This window comes from Scyliorhinus torazame, chromosome 13, assembly GCF_047496885.1.
Source record: "Scyliorhinus torazame isolate Kashiwa2021f chromosome 13, sScyTor2.1, whole genome shotgun sequence".
NCBI lineage: Eukaryota > Metazoa > Chordata > Chondrichthyes > Carcharhiniformes > Scyliorhinidae > Scyliorhinus > Scyliorhinus torazame.
Genome location: NC_092719.1, coordinates 95337732 through 95364814, shown reverse-complemented (window position 1 = coordinate 95364814; position 27083 = coordinate 95337732). Strand labels below are relative to the sequence as shown.

The 27083-nt window shown below is 47.9% G+C and overlaps 1 protein-coding gene across 5 annotated transcripts in view; it reads left to right on the top strand.

Annotated features, from left to right (window-relative positions):
* Nucleotides 1-26675, top strand: part of nr2c2 (nuclear receptor subfamily 2, group C, member 2) — a 618321-nt gene extending 591646 nt beyond the window's left edge. For all 5 annotated transcript variants that reach the window (XM_072471978.1, XM_072471981.1, XM_072471979.1 and 2 more), the window contains 3 exons: nt 11942-12079; nt 25125-25230; nt 26501-26675. In XM_072471978.1, the coding sequence (XP_072328079.1) occupies nt 11942-12079; nt 25125-25230; nt 26501-26675 (419 nt within the window). The remainder of the gene's footprint in view (nt 1-11941; nt 12080-25124; nt 25231-26500) is intronic.
* The last annotated feature ends 408 nt before the right edge of the window (nt 26676-27083 follow it).

The following is a 27083-nucleotide window of genomic DNA, read 5'->3' as shown; positions in this document are numbered from 1 at the left end:
GTTTCAGCGGCAGCAGTGCGGAAGTGGCTGCTGGGAGGTAAGTCTGTCCTTTAAAAGCACTTGTCTTTGCAGGGGCAGGCCAGTCGATTTCGGCGGGAGAACAGCTGGTGAGTCAGTTTCAGCGGGAGCAGTGCGGAAGTGGCTGCTGGGAGGTAAGTCTGTCCTTTAAAAGCACTTGTCTTTGCAGGGGCAGGTCAGTCGATTTCGGCGGGAGTGGAGCTGGCTGGTTAGTCAATTTCAGCAGGAGCTGAGAATTTTTTTTTTTAAATTAGTGTTTTAGGCGGGAAGTCGACCCGCGGACGTCTGGGAAGACCCTCACCAATAAATTCTGGTGGAGAGGAAACCCGAGACACTACACGTGTAGTGTCTCCCACCCGCCCTCCTCCTCTAACCTAATAATAAAACCCATTGGTGTGAGGTAAGTACCATATTTTATTATATTATATTATTATTTTTTATAAAAAATTTAATTTAGTTGTTAGCCAGATCTTGGTAGAAAGTTAGAGGAATGGCAGGGAAGGGAGTGCAATGTTCCTCCTGCAGGATGTTTGAGGTGAGGGATGCAGTTAGTGTCCCTGCTGATTTTACCTGCAGGAAGTGCTGCCATCTCCAGCTCCTCCAAGACCGAGTTAGGGAACTGGAGCTGGAGTTGGAAGAACTTCGGATCATTCGGGAGGCAGAAGGGGTCATAGATAGCAGCTTCAGGGAATTAGTTACACCAAAGATTGGAGATAGGTGGGTAACTGTAAGAGGGACTGGGAAAAAGCAGTCAGTGCAGGGATCCCCTGCGGTCGTTCCCCTGAGAAACAAGTATACCGCTTTGGATACTTGTGGGGGGGACGACTTACCAGGGGTAAGCCATGGGGTACGGGCCTCTGGCACGGAGTCTGTCCCTGTTGCTCAGAAGGGAAGGGGGGAGAGGAGCAGAGCATTAGTAATTGGGGACTCTATAGTCAGGGGCACAGATAGGAGATTTTGTGGGAGCGTGAGAGACTCACGTTTGGTATATTGCCTCCCAGGTGCAAGGGTACATGATGTCTCGGATCGTGTTTTCCGGGTCCTTAGGGGGGAGGGGGAGCAGCCCCAAGTCGTGGTCCACATTGGCACTAACGACATAGGTAGGAAAGGGGACAAGGATGTCAGGCAGGCTTTCAGGGAGCTAGGATGGAAGCTCAGAACTAGAACAAACAGAGTTGTTATCTCTGGGTTGTTGCCCGTGCCACGTGATAGTGAGATGAGGAATAGGGAGAGAGAGCATTTAAACACGTGGCTACAGGGATGGTGCAGGCGGGAGGGATTCAGATTTCTGGGTAACTGGGGCTCTTTCTGGGGAAGGTGGTACCTCTACAGACAGGATGGTCTACATCTGAACCTGAGGGGCACAAATATCCTGGGGGGGAGATTTGTTAGTGCTCTTTGGGGGGGTTTAAACTAATGCAGCAGGGGCATGGGAACCTGGATTGTAGTTTTAGGGTAAGGGAGAATGAGAGTATAGAGGTCAGGAGCACAGATTTGACGTCGCAGGAGGGGGCCAGTGTTCAGGTAGGTGGTTTGAAGTGTGTCTACTTCAATGCCAGGAGTATACGAAACAAGGTAGGGGAACTGGCAGCATGGGTTGGTACCTGGGACTTTGATGTTGTGGCCATTTCGGAGACATGGATAGAGCAGGGACAGGAATGGATGTTGCAGGTTCCGGGGTTTAGGTGTTTTAGTAAGCTCAGAGAAGGAGGCAAAAGAGGGGGAGGTGTGGCGCTGCTAGTCAAGAGCAGTATTACGGTGGCGGAGAGGATGCTAGATGGGGACTCTTCTTCCGAGGTAGTATGGGCTGAAGTTAGAAACAGGAAAGGAGAGGTCACCCTGTTGGGAGTTTTTTATAGGCCTCCTAATAGTTCTAGGGATGTAGAGGAAAGGATGGCGAAGATGATTCTGGATAAGAGCGAAAGTAACAGGGTAGTTATTATGGGAGACTTTAACTTTCCAAATATTGACTGGAAAAGATATAGTTTGAGTACAATAGATGGGTCGTTTTTTGTACAGTGTGTGCAGGAAGGTTTCCTGAAACAATATGTTGACAGGCCAACTAGAGGCGAGGCCACGTTGGATTTGGTTTTGGGTAATGAACCAGGCCAGGTGTTGGATTTGGAGGTAGGAGAGCACTTTGGGGACAGTGACCACAATTCGGTGACGTTTACGTTAATGATGGAAAGGGATAAGTATACACCGCAGGGCAAGAGTTATAGCAATTATGATGCCATTAGACGTGATTTGGGGGGGATAAGGTGGAGAAGTAGGCTGCAAGTGTTGGGCACACTGGATAAGTGGGGCTTGTTCAAGGATCAGCGACTGCGTGTTCTTGATAAGTATGTACCGGTCAGGCAGGGAGGAAGGCGTCGAGCGAGGGAACCGTGGTTTACCAAGGAAGTGGAATATCTTGTTAAGAGGAAGAAGGAGGCCTATGTGAAGATGAAGTGTGAAGTTTCGGTTGGGGCGATGGATAGTTACAAGGTAGCGAGGAAGGATCTAAAGAGAGAGCTAAGACGAGCAAGGAGGGGACATGAGAAGTATTTGGCAGGAAGGATCAAGGAAAACCCAAAAGCTTTCTATAGGTATGTCAGGAATAAGCGAATGACTAGGGAAAGAGTAGGACCAGTCAAGGACAGGGATGGGAAATTGTGTGTGGAGTCTGAAGAGATAGGCGATACTAAATGAATATTTTTCGTCAGTATTCACTCAGGAAAAAGATAATGTTGTGGAGGAGAATGCTGAGCCCCAGGCTAATAGAATAGATGGCATTGAGGTACGTAGGGAAGAGGTGTTGGCAATTCTGGACAGGCTGAAAATAGATAAGTCCCCGGGACCTGATGGGATTTATCCTAGGATTTTCTGGGAGGCCAGGGAAGAGATTGCTGGACCTTTGGCTTTGATTTTTATGTCATCATTGGCTACAGGAATAGTGCCAGAGGACTGGAGGACAGCAAATGTGGTCCCTTTGTTCAAAATGGGGAGCAGAGACAACCCCGGCAACTATAGACCGGTGAGCCTCACGTCTGCAGTGGGTAAAGCCTTGGAGGGGATTGTAAGAGACAAGATTTATAATCATCTAGATAGGAATAATATGATCAGGGATAGTCAACATGGCTTTGTGAAGGGTAGGTCATGCCTCACAAACCTTATTGAGTTCTTTGAGAAGGTGACTGCACAGGTAGATGAGGGTAGAGCAGTTGATGTGGTGTATATGGATTTCAGCAAAGCGTTTGATAAGGTTCCCCACGGTAGGCTATTGCAGAAAATACGGAGGCTGGTGATTGAGGGTGATTTAGAGATGTGGATCAGAAATTGGCTAGCTGAAAGAAGACAGAGGGTGGTGGTTGATGGGAAATGTTCAGAATGGAGTACAGTCACAAGTGGAGTACCACAAGGATCTGTTCTGGGGCCGTTGCTGTTTGTCATTTTTATCAATGACCTAGAGGAAGGCGCAGAAGGGTGGGTGAGTAAATTTGCAGACGATACTAAAGTCGGTGGTGTTGTCGATAGTGTGGAAGGATGTAGCAGGTTACAGAGGGATATAGATAAGCTGCAGAGCTGGGCTGAGAGGTGGCAAATGGAGTTTAATGTAGAGAAGTGTGAGGTGATTCACTTTGGAAGGAATAACAGGAATGCGGAATATTTGGCTAATGGTAAAGTTCTTAAAAGTGTGGATGAGCAGAGGGATCTAGGTGTCCATGTACATAGATCCCTGAAAGTTGCCACCCAGGTTGATAGGGTTGTGAAGAAGGCCTATGGAGTGTTGGCCTTTATTGGTAGAGGGATTGAGTTCCGGAGTCGGGAGGTCATGTTGCAGCTGTACAGAACTCTGGTACGGCCGCATTTGGAGTATTGCGTACAGTTCTGGTCACCGCATTATAGAAAGGACGTGGAGGCTTTGGAGCGGGTGCAGAGGAGATTTACCAGGATGTTGCCTGGTATGGAGGGAAAATCTTATGAGGAAAGGCTGATGGACTTGAGGTTGTTTTCGTTGGAGAGAAGAAGGTTAAGAGGAGACTTAATAGAGGCATACAAAATGATCAGGGGGTTGGATAGGGTGGACAGTGAGAGCCTTCTCCCGCGGATGGAAATGGCTGGCACGAGGGGACATAACTTTAAACTGAGGGGTGATAGATATGGGACAGAGGTCAGAGGTAGGTTCTTTACGCAAAGAGTAGTGAGGCCGTGGAATGCCCTACCTGCTACAGTAGTGAACCCGCCAACATTGAGGGCATTTAAAAGTTTATTGGATAAACATATGGATGATAATGGCATAGTGTAGGTTAGATGGCTTTTGTTTCGGTGCAACATCGTGGGCCGAAGGGCCTGTACTGCGCTGTTCTATGTTCTAAGGCTATGGGCCACATTCTGGAAAATAGGATTAAAATAGTTGGGTGGTTGTTTTTGACCAGAACAGATGTGATGGGCTGAAGGGTCTTTTCTGTGCTGTATGACTCTACGCACGCACATATCCCTCGCCATTACTAAAGTGAAAGTCACAGAATTGTGGTCACTATCTCCAAAATGCTCCCCCACTAACAAATCTATCACTTGCCCTGGTTCATTACCAAGTACCAAATCCAATATGGCCTCCCCTCTGTCGGACAATCTACATACTGTGTTAGAAAAGCTTCCTGGACACACTGCACAAACACCACCCCATCCAAACTATTTGATCTGAAGAGTTTCCACTCAATATTTCCACTCAGGGTCCTAGGTTCGATTTCCGGCTTGGGTCACTGTCTGTGCGGAGTCTGCACGTTCTCCCTGTATCTGCATGGGTTTCCTCCAGGTGCTCCGGTTTCCTCCCACAAGTCTCGAATGACGTGCTAGTAGGTAATTTGGACATTGTGAATTTTCCCTCTCTGTACCCAAACAGGCGCTGGAATGTGGCGACTAGGGGCTTTTCACAGTAACTTCATTGCAGTGTTAATGTAAGCCGACTTGTGACAACAAAGATTATTGTTATTATTGTGTACTTTATGTTTGCCCGGTTATGTATTTTTGTTTCATGTATGGAATGATCTGTTTGAGCTGCACGCAGAACAATACTTTTCACTGTACCTCAGTACACGTGACAATAAACAAATCCAATCCAGTCCAAGTCTGTTCACCGAGGTGTGTGTCTCTGCGCTGGTGGAGGCTAGGGTTGATAGCTGTGACGGATGGGATGGTGGCATCCTCGGAGCTCTCCTCTGAAGTGTGCTCTTGGGAGGGGGGAGGTGTGGGAACGACAGGGAGGGGGACGGCGCTGGGGGTCACCTTGGATGGACCGGCCCTCAGATGAGGATCCTGCGGGAGAATGGACATGTGGTCAGTGAGAGGGAAGGATCATCTTGTCAGACATGCAAAACTCACTTGGGTCAGGCCGTCTGGGTGGGGGCCAGTGGTTCTTAACCTCTGCAGCGCAGCCCAACCTCTATATCAGTGACTGCTCTGTCCTCAGTCAGTTTGCTAGACAGCTGGTTTTGTGATGCAAAGCAAGGCCAGGCCAGCAGCGCGGGTTCAATCCCCGTACTGGCTGAGTTTATTCATGAAGGCCCGCCTTCTCAACCTTTCGCCTTGCCCGAGGTGTGGTGGTCCTCAGGTTAAATCACCAGCAGTCAGCTCTTCCACTCAAAGGGGAACTGGGACTTTACCTTACCTATTGTTTTCCTTATTTAAGGATAGATGTAAATATGTGTCGACAGTAGTGCAGTACTGAGGAGGGTATCAAGGTCGCAGGAGTGTACCGGCAGACAGAAAGGTGGGTTGAAGTGTGTCTACTTCAATACAAGGAGCATCAGGAATAAAGTAGGTGAACTCGGAGCGTGGATTGGTACTTGGTACTACGATGTTGTGGCCATTACGGAGACATGATTAGAACAGGGACAGGAATGGTTGTTGGAAGTTCCGGGGTATAGATGTTTCAGTAAGAGTAGGGAAGGTGGTAAAAGAGGTGGAGGAGTAGCATTGTTAATCAAGGATAGTTTAACGGCTGCAGAAAGGCAGTTTGAAGGGGAACTGCCTACTGGGGTAATATGGGCCGAAGTTAGAAATAGGAAAGGAGTGGTCACATTGTTAGGAGTTTTCTATAGGCCCCCAAATAGTAATAGAGATGTGGAGGAAGAAATTGCAAAACAGATTATGGATAGATGTGGAGGTCTCAGAGTAGTTGTCATGGGTGACTTTAACTTTCCAAATATTGATTGGAACCTCTATAGGTCGAACAGTTCGGATGGGGGTCAAGTGCAGGAGGGTTTCCTGACACAATATGTGGATAGGCTGACAAGAGGGGGGGGCCACATTGGATTTGGTACTGGGTAATGAACCGGGTCAAGTGTTAGATTTGTTTGTGGGAGAGCACTTTGGAGATAGTGACCACAATTCGGTGTCTTTTACTATTGCAATGGAGAGGGATAGGGCCATACGGCAGGGCAAGGTTTATAATTGGGGGAGGGGTAATTATGATGTGATTAGGCAAGAATTAGGGAGCATAAGATGGGAACAGAAACTGTCAGGGAAAGGCACAAATGGAAAATGGAGCTTGTTCAAGGAACAAATACTGCGTGTATTTGTTGATAGGCATGTCCCTGTCAGGCAGGGAGGAAATGGCCATGTGAGGGAACCATGATTCACAAAAGAGGTTGAATGTCTTGTCAAGAGGAAAAAGGAAGAGTATGTAAGGATGAGAAAACAAGGTTCAGTAGGGTCGCTTGAGGGTTACAAGGTAGCAACGAATGAGCTGAAAAAAGGGCTTAGGAGAGCTAGGAGGGGGCATGAGAAGTCCTTGGTGGGTCGGATCAAGGAAAACCCCAAGGCTTTTTACTCTTATGTGAGAAATAAAAGAATGACCAGGGTGAGGGTAGGGCCGGTTTATAGTGGGAACTTGTGCATGGAGTCAGAAGAAATAGGAGAGTTGTGTTGACAAAGGAGAGGGGCCATGTTTTTGAGGATGAGAGTGTGATTCAGGCGGGTAGGCTGGAGGAAGTAGATGTGCTGAGGAAGGATGTATTAGCAATTTTGAAAAACCTGAGTGTCGACAAATCCCCTGGGCCAGATGGGATATACCCAAGGATTCTTTGGGAGGCAAAGAGATTGCAGAGCCTTTGGCTTTGAACTTTGGGTCCTCGCTGTCCACAGGGTTAGTGCCAGAGGACTGGAGAGTGGCGAATGTTGTTCCTCTATTCAAGAAAGGGAACAGGAATGACCCTGGTAATTATAGGCCAGTTAGTCTTACTTCGGTGGTCGGGAAGATAATGGAAAAGGTCCTGAAGAATAGGATTTATGACCATTTGGAAAGATGCAGCTTAATCCGGGATAATCAACACGGAGTCGTGAAGGGTAGGTCTTGCCTCACAAATTTGATTGAATTCTTTGAGGAGGTATAGCAGTTGATGTCGTATACATGGATTTTAGTAAGGCGTTTGATAAGGTTCCCCATGGCCGGCTCATGAAGAAAGTAAGGAGGTGTGGGATAGAGGGAAATTTGTCCAATTGAATAAGTAACTGGCTATCACATAGAAGACAGAGAGTGGTGGTGGATGGAAAATTTTCAGACTGGAGACCAATTACCAGCGGTGTACCACAGGGATCAGTGCTGGGTCCTCTGCTAGTTGGGATTTTTATCAATGACTTGGAGGAGGGGGCTGAAGGGTGGGTCAGTAAATTTGCTGATGACACCAAGATTGGTGGAGTAGTGGATGAGGTGGAGGGCTGTTGTAGGCTGCAAAGAGACATTGATAGGATGCAGAGCTGGGCCGAAAAATGGCAGATGGAGTTTAACCCTGATAAGTGCGAGGTGATTTATTTTGGTAGAAAAAATTTGAATGCGGATACAGGGTCAACAGCAGGGTTCTGAGGAATGTGGAGGAACAGAGAGATCTTGGGGTTCATGTCCACAGATCTCTGAAGGTTGCCACTCAAATGGATAGAGCCGTGAAGAAGGCTAGTGTGTTAGCGTTTATTAAAAGGGGGCTTGAGTTTAAGAGGTTATGCTGCAACTATACATGACCCTGGTGAGACCACATTTGGAGTATTGTGTGCAGTTCTGGTCACCTCATTATAGGAAGGATGTGGAAAGGGTGCAAAGGAGACTTACCAGGATGCTGCCTGGTTTGCAGGATAGGTCTTATGAGGGAAGGTTGAGGGAGCTAGGGCTTTTCTCTTTGGAGCGGAGGAGGATGAGAGGCAACTTAATGGAGGTTTATAAGATAATGAGGGGGATAGATACAGTGGACATTCTGAAACAGTTCACTGAAGGATTACTTGACGAATACCAGGAATGGGCAGGTTGTCTTATGAGGAAAGGTTGAAGAGGTTAGGTTTGTATCAACTGGAGTTTAGAAGAGTAAGAGGCATTTTGATCCTGAAGGGTATTGATGGGATGGATGTGGAGAGGATGTTTTCTCTTGTGAGAGAATCTAGAAATAGGTATCATTGTTTAAAAACAAGAGGGTCACAATCTCGGGTGTAGGCCATGGAGTAAATGGTCGCACATTTGGCGGCTCCTGCTCGAGGTTGAATTATTTGGTCCTTTTCACCCAATATAGAGGGCGCAATTCTCCCATCGGGAGACTAAGTTCCGACGCTGGAGTGAAAACCGGAGTGTTTCACTCCAGCGCGGAGGCCGCTCCCAGCCCCCTATTCTCCCGCCCCCGGGGGGCTAGGAGCGGCGCTGCATCATTTATGTGCGCTGGGCCTTGGTGCCGCGTATAAGCGGCGCCGCGTCAATGAAACAGCCAGCGCCGCGTAAATGCCGTCACCCGAGGCCGCCCCGCGTGCAGGAATACCCCCCACCCCACAGGCTGTCCCCCCAGCGTTCCCGTGCTGTTCCCGCCGGCAGCGACCAGGTGTGGACGGTGCCGGCAGGAAGCTGTCGTGTTGGGCAGGCCGCTCAGCCCATCCGGGCCGGAGAATCGCCCCTCGCCCGTTACAAACTCGCTCGCCAGCGGCAATTCTCCCAGCGGCCAGCTGTGATTCTTGCCGTGCCGGTTTGGGGGGGGGGTGGAATCGCGATCGGGTGCCGGGGCGGCGTGGCGGGACTCGCGCGGCACCCCGCCGATTCTCCCACCCGGCGTGGGGGGAGAATTCCTCCCAGAGAGTGGTGCTGTGCAAAGTGCATCACAGTGAGTGATCGTGGTGTCTGGTCACGCGCCACATTGGGTAGATTTGCGGGTGGCAAAGGGGAAGTCCCCAATGGCCGCAGTGGAGGTTGGATGTGAGGTTATTGGCAGATAAGGAGATTTGCTAGACGCTAACGGCTGGAGCAGAACAAAACAGAGTAGTAAGGGGGAATTTATCTCGATCTGGGTGCACAATGCAGAGCATTGGTGGAGCAGGCCATTCTGAGGGTTAACCAGAGGTACTTTGTGCCTGAGGAGGCGCTGCTGAAGGAGAGACCGAAGATCCAGATGGAATTTGGACTTGCCACACAGGAAAGGAAGTGGGGCAACTGCGCAGGGCCAGGGGCACAATATATGAATATGGGGAGAAAGTCAGCAAGATCTTGTGCATAAGTTGAGGAGGCAGGCGGCGGTGAAGGAACTTGGGAGGATGAGAGATGGCGGGGGTATGGTGATAATGAAGCCGTAAGAGGTGAATGGTGTGTTGAAACATTCTACCGGAAACTGTGTAGCTCGGAGCCTCCGGTGGGGGATGAGAGTATGAGGCAGTTTTTAGATGGGCTTTAGTTCCAGAGGGTGGTGATGGTGCAGGAGTTGGGGCCCCCAATTTCCTTCACCGCCGCCTGCCTCCTCAAGTTATGCGCAAGCATCCTGCTGGCTTTCTCCCCATATTCATATATTGCGCCTCTGGCCCTGCGCAGCTTCCCCACTTCCTTTCCCGATCAGGCTGAGGGAGGTAATGGATTGCGTGGGGTCAGTACAGACAGGGAAGGCTCTGGGTCCGAATAGGCTCCCAGCTGAGTTCTATAAGCCTGTTAGTCGAGATGTATAATGAGTCAATAGTGAGGGGGGGAGCTCTCCAGCATGTTGTCTCAGGCTTTGATATCTCTCATTATAAAGAAAGACAAGGATCCAGAACAGTGTGGATCGTACTGCCCGATTTTGCTGTTGAATGTAGATGCGAAGTAGCTGGTGAAGGTATTGACGATACAGATAGAGGATTGTGGGCCAGGGTGAAAGGTGAGGACCAGACGGGATTTGTGAAGGGGCGGCAGCTGTCGACGATTGTCCGGTGGTTAATGAATGTTATTATGATGCCCTCGGAGGACCAAGAAGTGGAAGTGGTTCTAGCGATGGGCGTGGAGAAAGCTTTCAATAGGATGGAGTGGGTGGCATACTTATTTGAAGTGCTGGGGCAGTTTGAGTTTGGGCAGGGGTTCGTAGACTGGGTTTGGCTGTTGTATAAGGCACCTAACGCAAGTGTTCGGACTAACTGGGTCAGCTTGGAGTACTTTGGATTGCACTGGGGGACAAGGCAGGGGTGTCCTCTCTCCCCGCTGAGTCCCGGGTTCGGGGGGGGGGGGGTGGTGGTGTTTGTTTGTGCTTCATAACCTCCTAGTCTTTGTGCCCAAGTAGTTTTTTAGGAAGGTTAATAGGATGATTTTGAGGTATGTGTGGGCAGGTAAGGCTCCATGGACTAGGAGGGTGTTCTTGGAGAGGGACCGATGCGCGCGGGGGGGGGGGGGGGGGGGGGGGGGGAGCAGTCGGCGGTTTGGGGCGGATGGAGGCGTCCTAATATAAAGGGACCATTTTGAGGGCATTATTATTGGCGCCTTTCCGTTTTCACTGCCCAGGTACTCCATGAGTCCGGTGGTGGTATCAGCGTTGAGTGTGTGGAACCAGTACCAACAGCATTTTAGAATGGAAGGCTTGCCCCTGTGGGCACCAATCTCCGACAATCATAGGTTTGCTCCAGCGGGGTTGGATGCGAGGTTCCGGTGGTGGTGGCAGGTGGGGATAGAGTATTTTAGGGATTTATTTGTCGGAGGGAGGTTTGCAGACCTGGAGGAGCTGGAGGGAACATATCAATTGCCGAAGGGGAATGGGTTCATGTATCTGCAGGTAAGGGACTTCATGAGGAAGGAGCTACCTTTGTTTCCGGCCCCGGTGTGCAGGACAATTTCTGTCTGAGGAGGAAAAAGGAGAGGGCAAGGTCTGAGAGATATATGGGAAGCTGTTCAAGAGAGAGAGAGCGCCCCGGTGGAGGAGGTTAGTTATAAGTTGGAGGAGGAACCTAAGGGGAGGCGCTGGGGGTTGGGGTATGGAGGGAGGCTTTGTGGAGGGTTACTGCGTCCTCGTTGTGTGCAATGCTAAGTCCGATCCAATTTATATTGGTGCACAAGGCTCCCATGACAGTGTCCAGGATGAGTCAGTCCTTTCCAGGGGTGGTGGATGGGTGTGGGCAGTGTGCAGGGGGGCCGGTGAACCATGTCCATATTGAGCGCGTTCAAGTTTGAGGGGTTTTGCATGAGATTTGCCGATATGATCACAGAATCATAGAATTTACAGTGCAGAAGGAGGCCATTTGACCCATTGAGTCTGCAGCGGCCCTGGGAAAGAGCATCCTACTTAAGCCCACAACTCTACCCTATTCCCGTAACCCAGTAACCCCATCTAATCTTTTTGGACACTTGAGGGCAATTTACCATGACCAATCCACTTAATCTGCACACCTTTAACTGTGGGAGGAAACCGGAGCACCCGGAGGAAACCCACGCAGAATGTGCAGACTCAGTAGTGCTGTTGCCGTTGGTGTGGTTTCTCCTTTCTTATGTGTATGTTTCTAGATGCTTACAATAATATGTTTATCAAAAAAAAATAAGTAGATGAGGTGAAATTTGAGTCTCTGGAACTTTCTTCATCAAAAGGCAGGTGCCACCGGACCTGTCGAGTATTTCCAGTATTTCTTTTTTTACTTTATGACAAACTGTGATGCCATGAGATTTAGTCCTGACAGTTTTTTCTCTTGACAGACAAGCTTTCTGCAGACAGAGTGAAAGTGGTGATGGAACATATTTGGAAGCTGCAGGAATTCTGTAACAACATGACCAGGCTGGGCATTGACAGGTTCGAGTACGCTTACCTCAAGGCCATTGTTCTCTTCAGTCCTGGTAAGCTTCGATATTCTTCGGCCACAAATCAAGGGGTACAGGCGAGTGACTCAGTCACTTTAGCAGTTTCCATTTTCCTGGCCCGAACTGTCTCCTCTTCACAATTGATGTCTAATCCCTCCATCCCCCACCAGGATATTCTGAATGCTCTCCACTCTTCCTTGAATAGAGTTCTAACCAGTCTCTGTCCAACACCACCCTTCTCCACCTGACTGAATTTCTTCTCACATTGAACAACTTCTCCTTAAACTAATCTCACTTCCTCCACTTAAAAGGAGTTGCTATGGGCACCTAGATTCTAACAATGCTTGCCTTTTTTTGGAACATGTGGAACATTTCTTGTTCCAGTTTGACTCTGGGCCCCTCCCTATCCTCTTTTTCTGGCATATTGATGATTGTATGGGTACTGTTTCCTGCTCTTATCAAATTTGCTTACAATTTCCACTCTTCTCTTCTTCACTTGGTTCAGCTCCGAATTCTTGTTTCCCTTCCGGATTTCTCTGTCTCTAATCTACAAATATTCTGTTGACTCCCATAGTTACTTAGACTTCATTACCTCTTGCCCTGCCGGTAGGGAAGGACTCCCAAGTGGTGTTCCACTTGGTGGAGTGCTGACAAATCATCTGCGGGAGGCCCGTTGCTGGTAATTATCAAAAGGCATCCTTGACCATGATGACATGAGACTTCATGTGGCCTTAAGCCAGTGTTTGGTTGTTTTTTAAAACACTGGCTTGAGGCTAAACAGAGTCATTCCCTCCTGACTGATTATAAATCTGCTTCCATGTCTGGTAGATCTGTCCAACCAGTGGAAGGTCTCATTGCTTCACCTTTGCTTCAAAGTCATCAGTCCTAGAATGATAGAAAAGTGCAACGTAGAAGATGACCTCCTTCTGGGAGGTGAGTAGTGAATTTAAAAACTCTTACCTTTACAGGAGCAGCCCTTTGGATTTCGGCGGCAGCGGTGCGCAGGGGCCTTCTGGGAGGTGAGTACTTACTTTAAAAGCCTTACCTTTACAGGAGCAGCCCTTCGGATTTCGGCGGGAGCAGTGCGCAGGGGCCTTCTGGGAGGTGAGTAGTGAATTTAAAAACTCTTGCCTTTACAGGAGCAGCCCTTTGGATTTCGGCGGCAGCGGTGCGCAGGGGCCTTCTGGGCCGTGAGTACTTACTTTAAAAGCCTTACCTTTACAGGAGCAGCCCTTCGGATTTCGGCGGCAGCGGTGCGCAGGGGCCTTCTGGGAGGTGAGTAGTGAATTTAAAAACCCTTACCTGGTCCCGTGTCTGTTCTTCTTTTCTGTTTTAATTGTTTTTATATAAGGCGGGAACCGGAAGTTCGACCCGCGGACCTCTGGGAAGTCCCCCCCCCAACCAATAAATTCTGGTGGAGAGGAAACCCGAGACACTACACGTGTAGTGTCTCCCACCCGCCCTCCTCCTCTAACCTAATAATAAGACCCATTGGTGTGAGGTAAGTGCCATATTATATTATTATTATATTATTAGCATTGTGCAGGTCAAGGTTCGGAGGTGGAGGAGCAGTCTCTGTCAGCGAGAGAACCTGAGAACATCTAAGACACTCAGAAGGTAAGTAAGTGATTTTTACTTATTTTTACTTTTATACCTTTTTTCAAATTGTGTGTGTCGGGGGGAAACTGAAGTGACATCACAGAAAAGCTGTGGCCAGAGTGGCTAGTATTTGGTAACTAATTAAACATAATAACTTAATTATAATTTAGAGGGATATCTAAGCCAGAGATCGGAGAGTACTATAGTTAGCTATCGCATTTCTATTAGAAATCTAGTGCTAGGAAACAGATAGTTGACAGTAACTTTGAAATTTTAAAAAAAATATTTTTAAAAAAGACAAATTTTAATTTTAATTTTAATTAATTGACGCAGTGTCAGTTAGAGGGGTGCTGTGCTCTGACTGTGAGATGTGGCAGGTCCGGGAGGCTTCCAGCGTCCCGGATGGCTTCATCTGCAGAAAGTGCACCCAACTGGAGCCCACAGACCGCATGGTTCGGTTGGAGCAGCTTAGGACCTGCACTTAGGAGCATGCAGGCGGCGGAAAGCGTCATAGATCGCAGTTATGTAAATGTGGTCACACCCAAGGTGCAGGCAGAGAAATGGGTGACCACCAGAAAGGGCAGGCAGTCAGTGCAGGAATCCCCTGTGGTTGTCCCCCTCTCGAACAGATATACCCCTTTGGATACTGTCGGGGGGGATAGCCTATCAGGGGAAAACAACAGCAGCCAGAGCAGTGGCACCACGGCTGGCTCTGATGTTCAGAAGGGAGGGTCAAAGCGCAGAAGAGTAATAGTAATAGGGGCACAGATAGGTGCTCTGTGGACGTGAAAGAGACTCCAGGACGGTATGTTGTCTCCCTGGTGCCAGGGTCCAGGATGTCTCCGAACGGGTAGAGGGCATCCTGAAGGGGGAGGGCAAACAGGCAGAGGTTGTTGTACATATTGGTACTAACGACATAGGCAGGAAGGGGCATGAGGTCCTGCAGCAGGAGTTCAGGGAGCTAGGCAGAAAGTTAAAAGACAGGACCTCGAGGGTTGTAATCTCGGGATTACTCCCTGTGCCACGTGCCAGTGAGGCTAGAAATAGGAAGATAGAGCAGCTAATCACGTGGCTAAACAGCTGGTGTAGGAGGGAGGGTTTCCATTATCTGGACCACTGGGAGCTCTTCCGGGGCAGATGTGACCTGTATAAGAAGGACGGGTTGCATCTAAACCGGAGAGGCATAAATATCCTGGCCGCGAGGTTTGCTAGTGTCACACGGGAGGGTTTAAACTAGTATGGCAGGGGGGTGGGCACGGGAGCAATAGGTCAGAAGGTGAGAGCATTGAGGGAGAACTAGGGAATAGGGACAGTGTGGCTCTGAGGCAGAGCAGACAGGGAGAAGTTGCTGAACACAGCGGGTCTGGTGGCCTGAAGTGCATATGTTTTAATGCAAGGAGCATTACGGGTAAGGCAGATGAACTTAGAGCTTGGATTAGTACTTGGAACTATGATGTTGTTGCCATTACAGAGACCTGGTTGAGGGAAGGGCAGGATTGGCAGCTAAACGTTCCAGGATTTAGATGTTTCGGGCGGGGTAGAGGGGGATGTAAAAGGGGAGGTGGAGTTGCGCTACTTGTTCGGGAGAATATCACAGCTGTACTGCAAGAGGACACCTCAGAGGGCAGTGAGGCTATATGGGTAGAGATCAGGAATAAGAAGGGTGCAGTCACAATGTTGGGGGTATACTACAGGCCTCCCAACAGCCAGCGGGAGATAGAGGAGCAGATAGGTAGACAGATTTTGGAAAAGAGTAAAAACAACAGGGTTGTGGTGATGGGAGACTTCAACTTGCCCAATATTGACTGGGACTCACTTAGTGCCAGGGTCTTGGACGGGGCGGAGTTTGTAAGGAGCATCCAGGAGGGCTTCTTAAAACAATATGTAGACAGTCCAACTAGGGAAGGGGCGGTACTGGACCTGGTATTGGGGAATGAGCCCGGCCAGGTGGTAGATGTTTCAGTAGGGGAGCATTTCGGTAACAGTGACCACAATTCAGTAAGTTTTAAAGTGCTGGTGGACAAGGATAAGAGTGGTCCGAGGATGAATGTGCTAAATTGGGGGAAGGCTAATTATAACAATATTAGGCGGGAACTGAAGAACATAGATTGGGGGCGGATGTTTGAGGGCAAATCAACATCTGACATGTGGGAGGCTTTCAAGTGGCAGTTGAAAGGAATACAGGACCGGTATGTTCCTGTTAGGAAGAAAGATAAATACGGCAATTTTCGGGAACCTTGGATGACGAGTGATATTGTAGGCCTCGTCAAAAAGAAAAAGGAGGCATTTGTCAGGGCTAAAAGGCTGGGAACAGACGAAGCCTGCGTGGAATATAAGGAAAGTAGGAAGGAACTGAAGCAAGGAGTCAGGAGGGCTAGAAGGGGTCACGAAAAGTCATTGGCAAATAGGGTTAAGGAAAATCCCAAGACTTTTTACACGTACATAAAAAGCAAGAGGGTAGCCAGGGAAAGGGTTGGCCCACTGAAGGATAGGCAAGGGAATCTATGTGTGGAGCCAGAGGAAATGGGCGAGGTACTAAATGAATACTTTGCCTCAGTATTCACCAAAGAGAAGGAATTGGTAGATGTTGAGTCTGGAGAAGGGGGTGTAGATAGCCTGGGTCACATTGTGATCCAAAAAGACGAGGTGTTGGGTGTCTTAAAAAATATTAAGGTAGATAAGTCCCCAGGGCCTGATGGGATCTACCCCAGAATACTGAAGGAGGCTGGAGAGGAAATTGCTGAGGCCTTGACAGAAATCTTTGGATCCTTGCTGTCTTCAGGGGATGTCCCGGAGGACTGGAGAATAGCCAATGCTGTTCCTCTGTTTAAGAAGGGTAGCAAGGATAATCCCGGGAACTACAGGCCGGTGAGCCTTAGTTCAGTGGTAGGGAAATTACTGGAGAGAATTCTTCGAGACAGGATCTACTCCCATTTGGAAGCAAATGGACGTTTTAGTGAGAGGCAGCACGGTTTTGTGAAGGGGAGGTCGTGTCTCACTAACTTGATAGAGTTTTTCGAGGAGGTCACAAAGATGATTGATGCAGGTAGGGCAGTAGATGTTGTCTATATGGACTTCAGTAAGGCCTTTGACAAGGTCCCTCATGGTAGACTAGTACAAAAGGTGAAGTCACACGGGTGGCAAGGTGGATACAGAACTGGCTAGGCCATAGAAGGCAGAGAGTAGCAATGGAGGGATGCTTTTCTAATTGGAGGGCTGTGACCAGTGGTGTTCCACAGGGATCAGTGCTGGGACCTTTGCTCTTTGTAGTATATATAAATGATTTGGAGGAAAATGTAACTGGTCTGATTAGTAAGTTTGCAGACGACACAAAGGTTGGTGGAATTGCGGATAGCGATGAGGACTGTCGGAGGATACAGCAGGATTTAGATTGTCTGGAGACTTGGGCGGAGAGATGGCAGATGGAGTTTAATCCGGACAAATGTGAGGTAATGCATTTTGGAAGGTCTAATGCAGGTAGGGAATATACAGTGAATGGTAGAACCCTCAAGAGTATTGAAAGTCAAAGAGATCTAGGAGTACAGGTCCACAGGTCATTGAAAGGGGCAACACAGGTGGAGAAGGTAGTCAAGAAGGCATACGGCATGCTTGCCTTCATTGGCCGGGGCATTGAGTATAAGAATTGGCAAGTCATGTTGCAGCTGTATAGAACCTTAGTTAGGCCACACTTGGAGTATAGTGTTCAATTCTGGTCGCCACACTACCAGAAGGATGTGGAGGCTTTAGAGAGGGTGCAGAAGAGATTTACCAGAATGTTGCCTGGTATGGAGGGCATTAGCTATGAGGAGCGGTTGAATAAACTCGGTTTGTTCTCACTGGAACGAAGGAGGTTGAGGGGAGACCTGATAGAGGTATACAAAATTATGAGGGGCATAGACAGAGTGGATAGTAAGAGGCTTTTCCCCAGGGTAGAGGGGTCAATTACTAGGGGGCATAGGTTTAAGGTGAGAGGGGCAAGGTTTAGAGTAGATGTACGAGGCAAGTTTTTTACGCAGAGGGTAGTGGGTGCCTGGAACTCACTACCGGAGGAGGTAGTGGAAGCAGGGACGATAGGGACATTTAAGGGGCATCTTGACAAATATATGAATAGGATGGGAATAGAAGGATACCCAGGAAGTGTAGAAGATTGTAGTTTAGTCGGGCAGCATGGTCGGCACGGGCTTGGAGGGCCGAAGGGCCTGTGCTGTACATTTCTTTGTTCTTTGTTGTTGTTCTTTGACCGTTCAGCCCCCCGTGCCTATTGTTACGACCCCGAGGACTTGTGCGTAATCAATTCCAACCCCTCTTGACCCGGAGTTGCAACGCAATTGAATTCAACAAATAATTCTTGGAAAAACACCCAAAGTCTCTGGTCTTTGTCTACCGATTAACTACAGTCACCAGGTTTGTAAATTTAAACACAATTAATTTTATTATAACTATTATTAACTATGCAGTGAGTACAACTGATGAACTACTGTCTAATTTCTAGCCCCTCCCTCTTTAACTTGCCCTCCCACCGTCTACACTCACACACGTGATAGACAAAGAAATACAGAAGGGAAAAGAGGGGTGTAAAAATAATTCCAGTCCACCTTTCTCAGTCGAGGCTTTTAGTTCGAGGCTTTTGAACAAAGAACAATACAGCACAGGAACAGGCCCTTCGGCCCTCCGAGCCTGTACCGGTCATGAAACTAACCTTGGCTAAAACCTTGTGCTATACCCATCCTATCCATTTATTTGTCAAGATGTCTTTTGAACGCCATTAATATTCTGCTTCCACAACCTCCCCTGGCAACTCGTTCCAGGCACTCCCCACCCTCTGTGTAAAAAAACCTGCCTCGCACATCTCCTTTAAACTTTGCCCCACGGACCTAAAACCTCTGCCCCCTGGTGACTGACCCCTCCACCCTGGGAAAGAATGCCTACCCATCCACTCTATCCATGCCCTCATAATCTTGTAGACCTCTATCAGGTCGCCCCTCAACCTCCGTTATTCTAACAAAAACAGTCCGCATCTATTCAGCCTCTCCGCATAGCTAACATCCTGTATACATAGCAGTATCCTGGCAAACCTCATCTTACCCTCTCCAAATCCTCCACATCCTTCTGGTAGTGTGGCAATCAGAATTGTGCACAATATTCCAAGTGCGGCCTTACCAAGGTTCTGTAGAACTGCAGCATGACTTGCCAGTTTTTATACTCGATGCCCCGTCCAATGAAGCATTCTGTAGCTTTCTTGACTATCTTGTCCACTTGTGTTGCCACTTTCAAAGATTTGTGACTTGTACACCCAGATCTCTCTGACTTTCTATATTCCGAAGAGTTTTGCCATTTACGGTATATTTCCCCTCTATGTTCGACCTACCAAAATGCATTACTTCAGATTTATCTGGATTAAACTCCGTTTGCCACTTCACTGCTCGCATCTCCAACCTATCTGTGTCCTGCTGTATCCTCTGCCACTCCACCAATCTGTGTGTCATCCGCAAACTTACTAATCAGACCAGCTACATTTTCCTCCAAATCGTTTATGTATACTACAAACAACAGAGGCCCCAGCACAGATCCCTGTGGAACACCACTAGTCACAACATTCCATTCAGAAAAACACCCTTCTACTGCTACCCTTTGCCGTCAATAACCGAGCCAGCCCTGTATCCATCTTACCACCTCATCTCTGATGCCGTACCTTTTGTACCAGTCTGCCATGAGGCACCTTGTCAAAGGCTTTACTGAAGTCAATGTAAACAACATCCGCTGCCCTCCCCATCAATCATCTTTGTCACCTCCTCAAAAAACTTGATCACGTTAGTGAGGCATGACCTCCCCTTCACAAAACCATGCTGTCTATTGCTAATGAATCCATTTGTTTCCAGGTGGGTATAAATCCTGTACCTGATAAATTTCGTGTGGCTCACTGGCCTATAGTTTCCAGGATTATCCCTGCTACCTTTTTTAAACAGCGGTACATTAGCTATTCTCCAGGCCTCAGTGATCTCATCTGCAGTCAATGAGGATACATAGACCCCAGCAATTTCTTCCCTTGTTTCCCTCATTATTCTGGGGGAAATCCCATCCGGCCCAGGAGACATATCTACCTTGATATCTTTTAAAAGACCCAATACCTCCTCCTTTTCGATGTCACCATGACCCAGATTGTCCCCACTTCCTACCCAAGAATCATCTTCCACAAAGTCCTTTTCTTTGGTGAACACTGATACAAAGTACTCATTTAGTACCATTTCCTCTGGCTCAACACATAGCTTTCTCCCACTGTCCTTAAGTGGTCCAAGCCTTTCCCTGGTCACCCTCTTTCTATTTACATATGAATAAAAAGCTTTGGGATTCACATTAGTCCTACCTGCCAAGGGTTTTTCATGACCCCTCCTAGCCCTCCTAATTTTCCGCTTAAGTACCTTCCTACTTTCTTTATACTCCTGAAGGGTTTCGACTGTCCCCATCCTTCTAGACTGTACAGAAGCCTCCTTTTTCTTTTTGACGAGGTTCACAATATCCCTCATTATCCAAGGCTCCCTAAACATCCCATCTTTTGTTCTCTCAGTCTGTAATGGTTTTTACTGTAGATTCATCCAGACACTCTGCAGGTTCGGAAAACAGCAGATAGGCAGTGTTTCTGGAGAGAGAGGGAGACACACACAGCTTCTTCTCTGAGCATCCAAGATTCGACTCACACTTCCAGCATCGTCTGAATACCATCTCACTGGGGTAGGACCCAATGACCCCCTGTCACTGGGCAGAATACAGCCTTTGGCCAATTTATTGGCAATCAACAAACCAATCGAATCCCTCCGATCTCTCAGGTGCCAAAAAATCTGAGCTCTGACATGCAAAAGCTGGCTGAGTGTACTATTTTGCAACTTTTGAGTTGCTCACTTCTGCTCGACTTAAAGGTATATGTCCATTAAACACCAAAACCACAAAGCAAAAGAAGTGGGAAATAAGTGGGAAATAATCAATAGGAAGGGTCCTTACACTCTGCCATATTTTTGAAAGAGCACTGTATATAGTTCCTCTTCACCACTTATTGTCTGTAGTCCTGTAAGTTAATCATCCTCAAGGACCTGTCCAACTCCTTTTTACAATTTCTTACTTATCCAATCACTTTTCATGACTTTACAGGTGTAACATTCCAGATTCCAACACGTCTCCTAACGGAAAAGTTATCCTCTTTCCTTTGTCAATGATTTAAAATCTACCTGGTCATTAACTCATTCACCAGAGAGAATATTCTTTCTCCATTAACTCTCATCATGTTGAGGACTTCCGGTGACAGCGGGCGGGAGGCGGCCGCACAATGGAGGACTCCCGTTCGGGAACGGCATTTTCGGGGCTTTAAGCCCGGTCCCAGGGTCCACGGAGGCAGCAGAAGCAGGGAGAAGGCACGGAGGAGGCACAGTGAAGACACAGGAGGGAAAAAAAACCCAAAGGAAAATGTCGAGGGTGAGCAAAAAAACGGCCAAAAAAAAAACAGCTGAAGGTCCGTCGGGGAGTGGAAAGGTCACCGTGGGGTCACCAAGGAAAATGGAGGCTGGAGCACCAGGGAAGGCCGCACTGCTTACGGCTGAAGAAATAACTAAGGTGATGGCTGCGGAATTTGAAAAGCAGTTGGCGCAGATTGCGAAATGCATGGAGACGGTGAGGAAGGAGATGAGGGAGGTTTTGAGTGTGCTGGTGGAGGAGGCGATTTCCCCGGTGATGACAGCGGTGGCGAGCGCAGTGGCGGAGGTGCGAGAGCAAGGGGAGGCGCAAGGGAAGTGGAGGAGACGTTATTGCAGCACGGTGATCAACTTGCCTCGATGGGGAAAGAGATGCGGAAGGTGATGGACACTAACAAGGATCTGCGAGGAAAAATGGAAGACCTGGAAAACAGATCCAGGCGACAGAATTTGAGGATTGTGGGGCTGCCCGAAGGAGTTGAAGGACCGAAGCCGACTGAGTATTTTGCCGCGATGCTGGCAAAACTATTGTGGGAGGGGGAGGATCCCTCCCAATATGAACTGGATCGGGCTCATCGGTCGTGGAGGCCTGTACCAAAGACGAGTGAGCCGACAAGGGCAGTGACTCTGTGCTTCCGTAGGTACAGTGTGAAGGAGAAGGTCCTGAGCTGGGCCAAGCAGAAGCGGGTGGTGCAGTGGGCTGGAGCTGGTATACGTGTATACCAGGACTTTACAGTGGAGCTGGCAAGGAGGCGAGCTGCCTTCAACCCGGTTGAAGAGGGCACTGTACGGTACGGTGCGGCATTGTATATCCAGCGAAGCTGAGGGTGACTTACAAGCTCAGGGACTTTTATTTTGGAACGGTGGAAGCAGCGGAGGAGTTTGCAAAAGCAGAAGGACTGTGGCAGAACTGACAAATTGAGGAATGGCCATGTGCCGATGTAACCTCATGACTGTATTTTCTTCTTTTTTGTATCACTGCGCGCGGGTGTCTAAAGGAGCCAATGTGGTATATATTTGGATAAGGGAAGGGACGGGACTTTCACTCGAAATGACGGTTCTTTGGGGTGTAGGTGAATATGCGGGGTTTGTGTGCTAAAAGGGGATCTTTGGGCTTTCCTAGGGCCGGGCAAGGGGGAAAGGGACCCGGGTGGGGGCCTCCACGCTGGCCGGTTTAAGCCGGCCAGTGAACGGGAGTGAGGTGGGGGAGGGGCTGCGGCCATCGGAGCCTGGCAGAACAGGGTCCGAGTGGTCTAGCCGGGGTGGAAAGTTGGGGGGAAGGAACCGAGGTTGAGAGGAGGAGTTTTACAAGAGGCAGTGGACAGGAGGAGCTGGCGACCTTTGGGGGGGGGGGGGGGGGCTGGGGGGGGGGGGGGCGGGGGAGCTGTGTGAGATTAAGAGTGACTACGGGTAATCCCTGATTCCTTTTTGTCATTTGTTTATGTAAACATGCGGGTTGAGGTTTTGGGGTTGGTGGGTAGATGGGATCGTTGTTATTATGGGGACTGACATATCTTGCTGATTATTGTTTATTGTTGATGGATGTAAAATGTGGGAGAAAATGTGAAAAAGGAGAATAAAAACTTTTTTTTTTTTTTAACTCTCATCATGTTGAAATGTTTTATCAGGTGAGAGTACCTTTAAGAAATGGGTGTTTATAGAATAGCTGTAGTGGATGTACCTTTAAGAAATGGGTGTTTATCAGTGACGTGAGAGTGCGGGTGGAGCGGGGCTGTCTGTCTGCTTTTACTTTCTCTTTGGGCTGTTTGCTACAGGGTATGTATTAATTTTGTTTTGAGAGCTGGATAGCTGCAGTCACAGCAAGAAGGTGTATTAGTCTCTCTCTCTCTGCCATCTAAAGACTGTCTCCAAATCCTTTGGTGATTTAAAAATAATATCTGTTTCTGTAGAGAAGTTAAACCTGATGCCTTTCTGTAAAAAGGGTTCTTTTTTGTCTTATAGATGGAAGGAAAGGTTAAGAGTTACTTATAGAGTACTGTATTCTTTGGGGGATTTATTGGTGTTGATAGTCGTTAAGATGTTTACTGTGGGTGTATAAATAACTGGTTTCATAAATAAACATTGTTTTAATTTAAAAGTACTGTAGATCTCTGTTGCACCACACCTGTAAAGTAGGCCTGTGTGCTCCCCATAACCATAATCTATTAAAAGTTGTGGGTCAGGTGAACTCCATGATACACTTTGGGGTTCTCTAAACTCTAGACTCACAGGTCACCTCCAAAATAAACAACCTCTAGATTTTCCAATCTCTCCTCATAACTGAAGCCCTTCATCGCTGGTCACATCCTGCAAAATCTCTTCTGCACTCTTTCTAAAGTGCAGCACAGTGGTAGTAGCACAGCCACTGCCTTGCCTCACAGCTCTAGAGACCCAGTTTCAATTCCGGCCTTGGGTGACTGTGGAGTTTGTACATTCTCCCCATGCCTGCGTGGGTTTCCTCCAGGTGCTCCAGTTTCCTCCTACAGTCCAAAGATCTGCAGGTTATGTGGATTGGCCATGCTAAATTGACCCTTGGTGTCCAACGGTTAGGCCTAGGCAGGGTGCTCTTTCGGAGGGTCGGTGCAGACCTCCTGCACTGTAGGGTTTCTGTGATTTACACCTTTCCTGAAGTATGATTCTCACAATTACCCCCAATACTCCACGTGAAGCCTAACCAATGATTTTGAAAATGGTTTTAGAAAGAATTATTTTGCTGATATATTCTATTTCTGCAATTATAAACCCAAGACCCAAGCTGACACTAATTTTCAAATCCTCTCTGACTACAGGAGAGGTTTCAGAGGACTGGAAGACAGCTAATGTCAAGAAGCGTAGTAGGGAAAAACCAGGAAATTACAAGCCAGTGAATCTAACATCAGTGATAGGGAAGTTGTTGGAAAGAATTTGAGGGACAGAATTAATCTACAGTTGGAGAGGCAAGGATTAATCAAGCATAGGCAGCATGGCTGACTAATGAGTTTCTCATCCCCATTCTTCTGCCTTCTCCCCTTAACCCCGATCCCTTTATTAATCAAGAACCTAACTATCTCTGTCTTAAAAACACTTCAGTGATTTGGCCTCCACAGCCTTCTGTGGCAACGTGTTCCACAGATTCACCACCTTCTGGCTGAAGAAATTGCTCTTCCCCTCAGTTTTCGAAGATCGGCCCTTTAGTCTGAGATTATGTCCTCTGGTTCTAGTTTTTCCTACTAATGGAAATATCCTCTCCATGTCCACTCAATCTAGTCCTCTCAGTTTCCTGTAAGTAGGCCATAGCATACAAGGCTCCGGCCCAAGTGCTGGAAAATGGGATTAGAATAGATAGGTGCTTGATGGCCGTTGCAGACACAATGGGCCAAAGGGCCTCTTTCCGTGCTGTAAAACTATCACTGTGACCGTCTCAATGTTCCCTGCCACCTTTGAGGATTTATGTAGAGAGACATCAAGGTTTCTGTTAATTTACACATTCTAATATTGTGCCCTTTGCTTTTATTCATTTATCATAGAATTTACAGTGCAGGAGACCATTCAGCCCATCAGCTCTGCACCGGCCCTTGGAAAGAGCACCCTACTTAAATCCATGCCTCCACTCTATCCCCGAAACCCAGTAACCCCGCCTAACATTTTGGACACTAAGGGGCAATTTAACATGGCCAATCCACCTAACCTGCATCTTTGGTCTGTGGGAGGAAACCGGAGCACCCGGAGGAAACTCACGCAGACTGTGATTGTGGGGGATTCAGCGATGGTAATGCCATTGATTGTCAAGGGGTGAAGGTTGTTGGAGATGGTCATTGCCTGGCACTTATGTAGCATGAATGTTATTTGCACTTGTCAGCCTAAGCTTAAATATTGTCCAGGTCTTGCTGCATTTGGACACTGACTGTTTCAGTCTTGTCTTGTGCTGTTATTGATGCTCTTCTCACAGGTGAATGTTCTACTTTAGGAATAAAGAACCTTTGCAAAAGGTTAGAGGAGTTTCTTATAGAATTATTGATTTGCCTTGTACCCTTCTCCTTCAGATCACCCAGGGCTCAGTAATATGAGTCAGATTGGAAAGTTTCAAGACAAAGCACAGATGGAATTACAGGATTATGTGCAAAAAACATATCCTGAAGATAGTTACAGGTAGGACCTAGCTACAAACAAATTACAAGCTTTCACACATTCTCACAACCACAGCATCAGTGTGAGCCTTCAACGACATCTTTCACCTCAATTCACAGTGTATCAGGGATAATTCAATGTTAACAGCTCTGCTCTCAACACAATTTGTGGAACTGCTAGTCGAGAAGTAGCTCCTCATCTGTTATTCATGGCATGTATGAGAGATTCAAAGAAAAGGTCAGCTGGCTGGTAAAATCATGGAATCTCCACAGTGCAGAAGGATTTAACTTGTCAGCCCATCGGGTCTGCACCGATCCTCTGAAAGAGCACCCCCTCTCGGCCCATTTCCCCACTCTATCCCCAAAACCCCAACTAACCTTCACACTAAGGGGCAATTGTATCATGGCCAATCCAACTGCGCATTTTAGGACTTTGGGAGGTAACTGGAGCACCCGGAAGAAACGCACGGACACACGAGGAGAAGGTACAAACTCCACACAGTCACCCAAGATGGGAATTGAACCCGGGTCGCTGGCGTTGTGAGGCAGCAGTGCTAACCACTGTGCCACCGTGCCACCCCAAGTTGATGTGTAGATATGAAATTATCTACTTAATTAGAAGTTAATTTTTTAATCATCTCCTGATACGGGGAAATGTTGCAATGTCACTTTTTTTTTTAAAGACTACCCAATTATTTTTTTTCCCAATTATTTTTTTTCCCAATTAAGGGGCAATTTTAGCATGGCCAATCCACCTAACCTGCACATCTTTGGGTTATGGGGGTGAAACCCAAGCAGACAGGGAGAGAATGTACAAACTCAACCTGGGGATCGAACCTGGGTCCTCAGCGCCGTAGGCAGCAGTGCTAACTTCTGCGTCACCATGCCGCCTGCAATGCCACTATTTTGCACTGGAACACGGGCTGTTTGAAAACAGTAAGCACACACTCTTGATTGTCTGAAGAGACAGAGGAGCAGCTGAAATGGGATTTCACAGTAATCTGGCATTAAGCAGGGAAGGAATCACGTGTGGTGAGGCTATTTGTCCAATATAAGATTGAAAATAGGGAAAGTCCTGATGATTATTTTTGGGGTAATGTGGGGAGCAGAGATGGGTGGGTGTCAATACTGTGTAAATATGTAAAGACAAGGCTATTCAACCCTTTCATTGATTCACCAAGAAATTCTCATTCACCTCGATTCAGGCGAAGTAAAACTTGATTCATCGTGATCATGACATTAACATCAACAGAACAGAATTTCAATGAAATCTGACTGATTTAACTTGACAGATTGGCCAGAATCCTGCTTCGTCTCCCAGCTCTTCGATTGATGAATTCCAGCATCACAGAGGAGCTCTTCTTTACAGGCCTGATTGGAAATGTTCAGATCGACAGCATCATTCCTTACATCCTGCGAATGGAAACTGCAGAATACAATAGCCAGATCATTGGCTCATCAGCGTGATAATGTACAGCTCAGCTTCCAGACTCCAAACACCAGACCCCTAACCAAACTGAGCAGCTGTAGCGACTGGGAGGAAGAGTGCAGATTACCGAGTGTTCTGCATGAACAGAAAGGAAACTATTGGAACTGCTCACTGCATTTACCCCTCACTGTGTCACACCGCACTGCGTCACCCATCACTGTGTCACCCCTCATTGCGTTACCCCCCACTGCGTCACCCCTCATTGCGTCACCCCTCATTGCGTCACCCCTCACTGCGTCACCCCTCACTGCGTCACCCCTCACTGCGTCACCCATCACTGCGTTCACCCCTCATTGCATCACCCCTCATTGCATCACCCCTCACTGAGTCACTCCTCACTGCGTCACTCTTCACTGTGTCACCCCTCACTGCGTCACCCATCACTG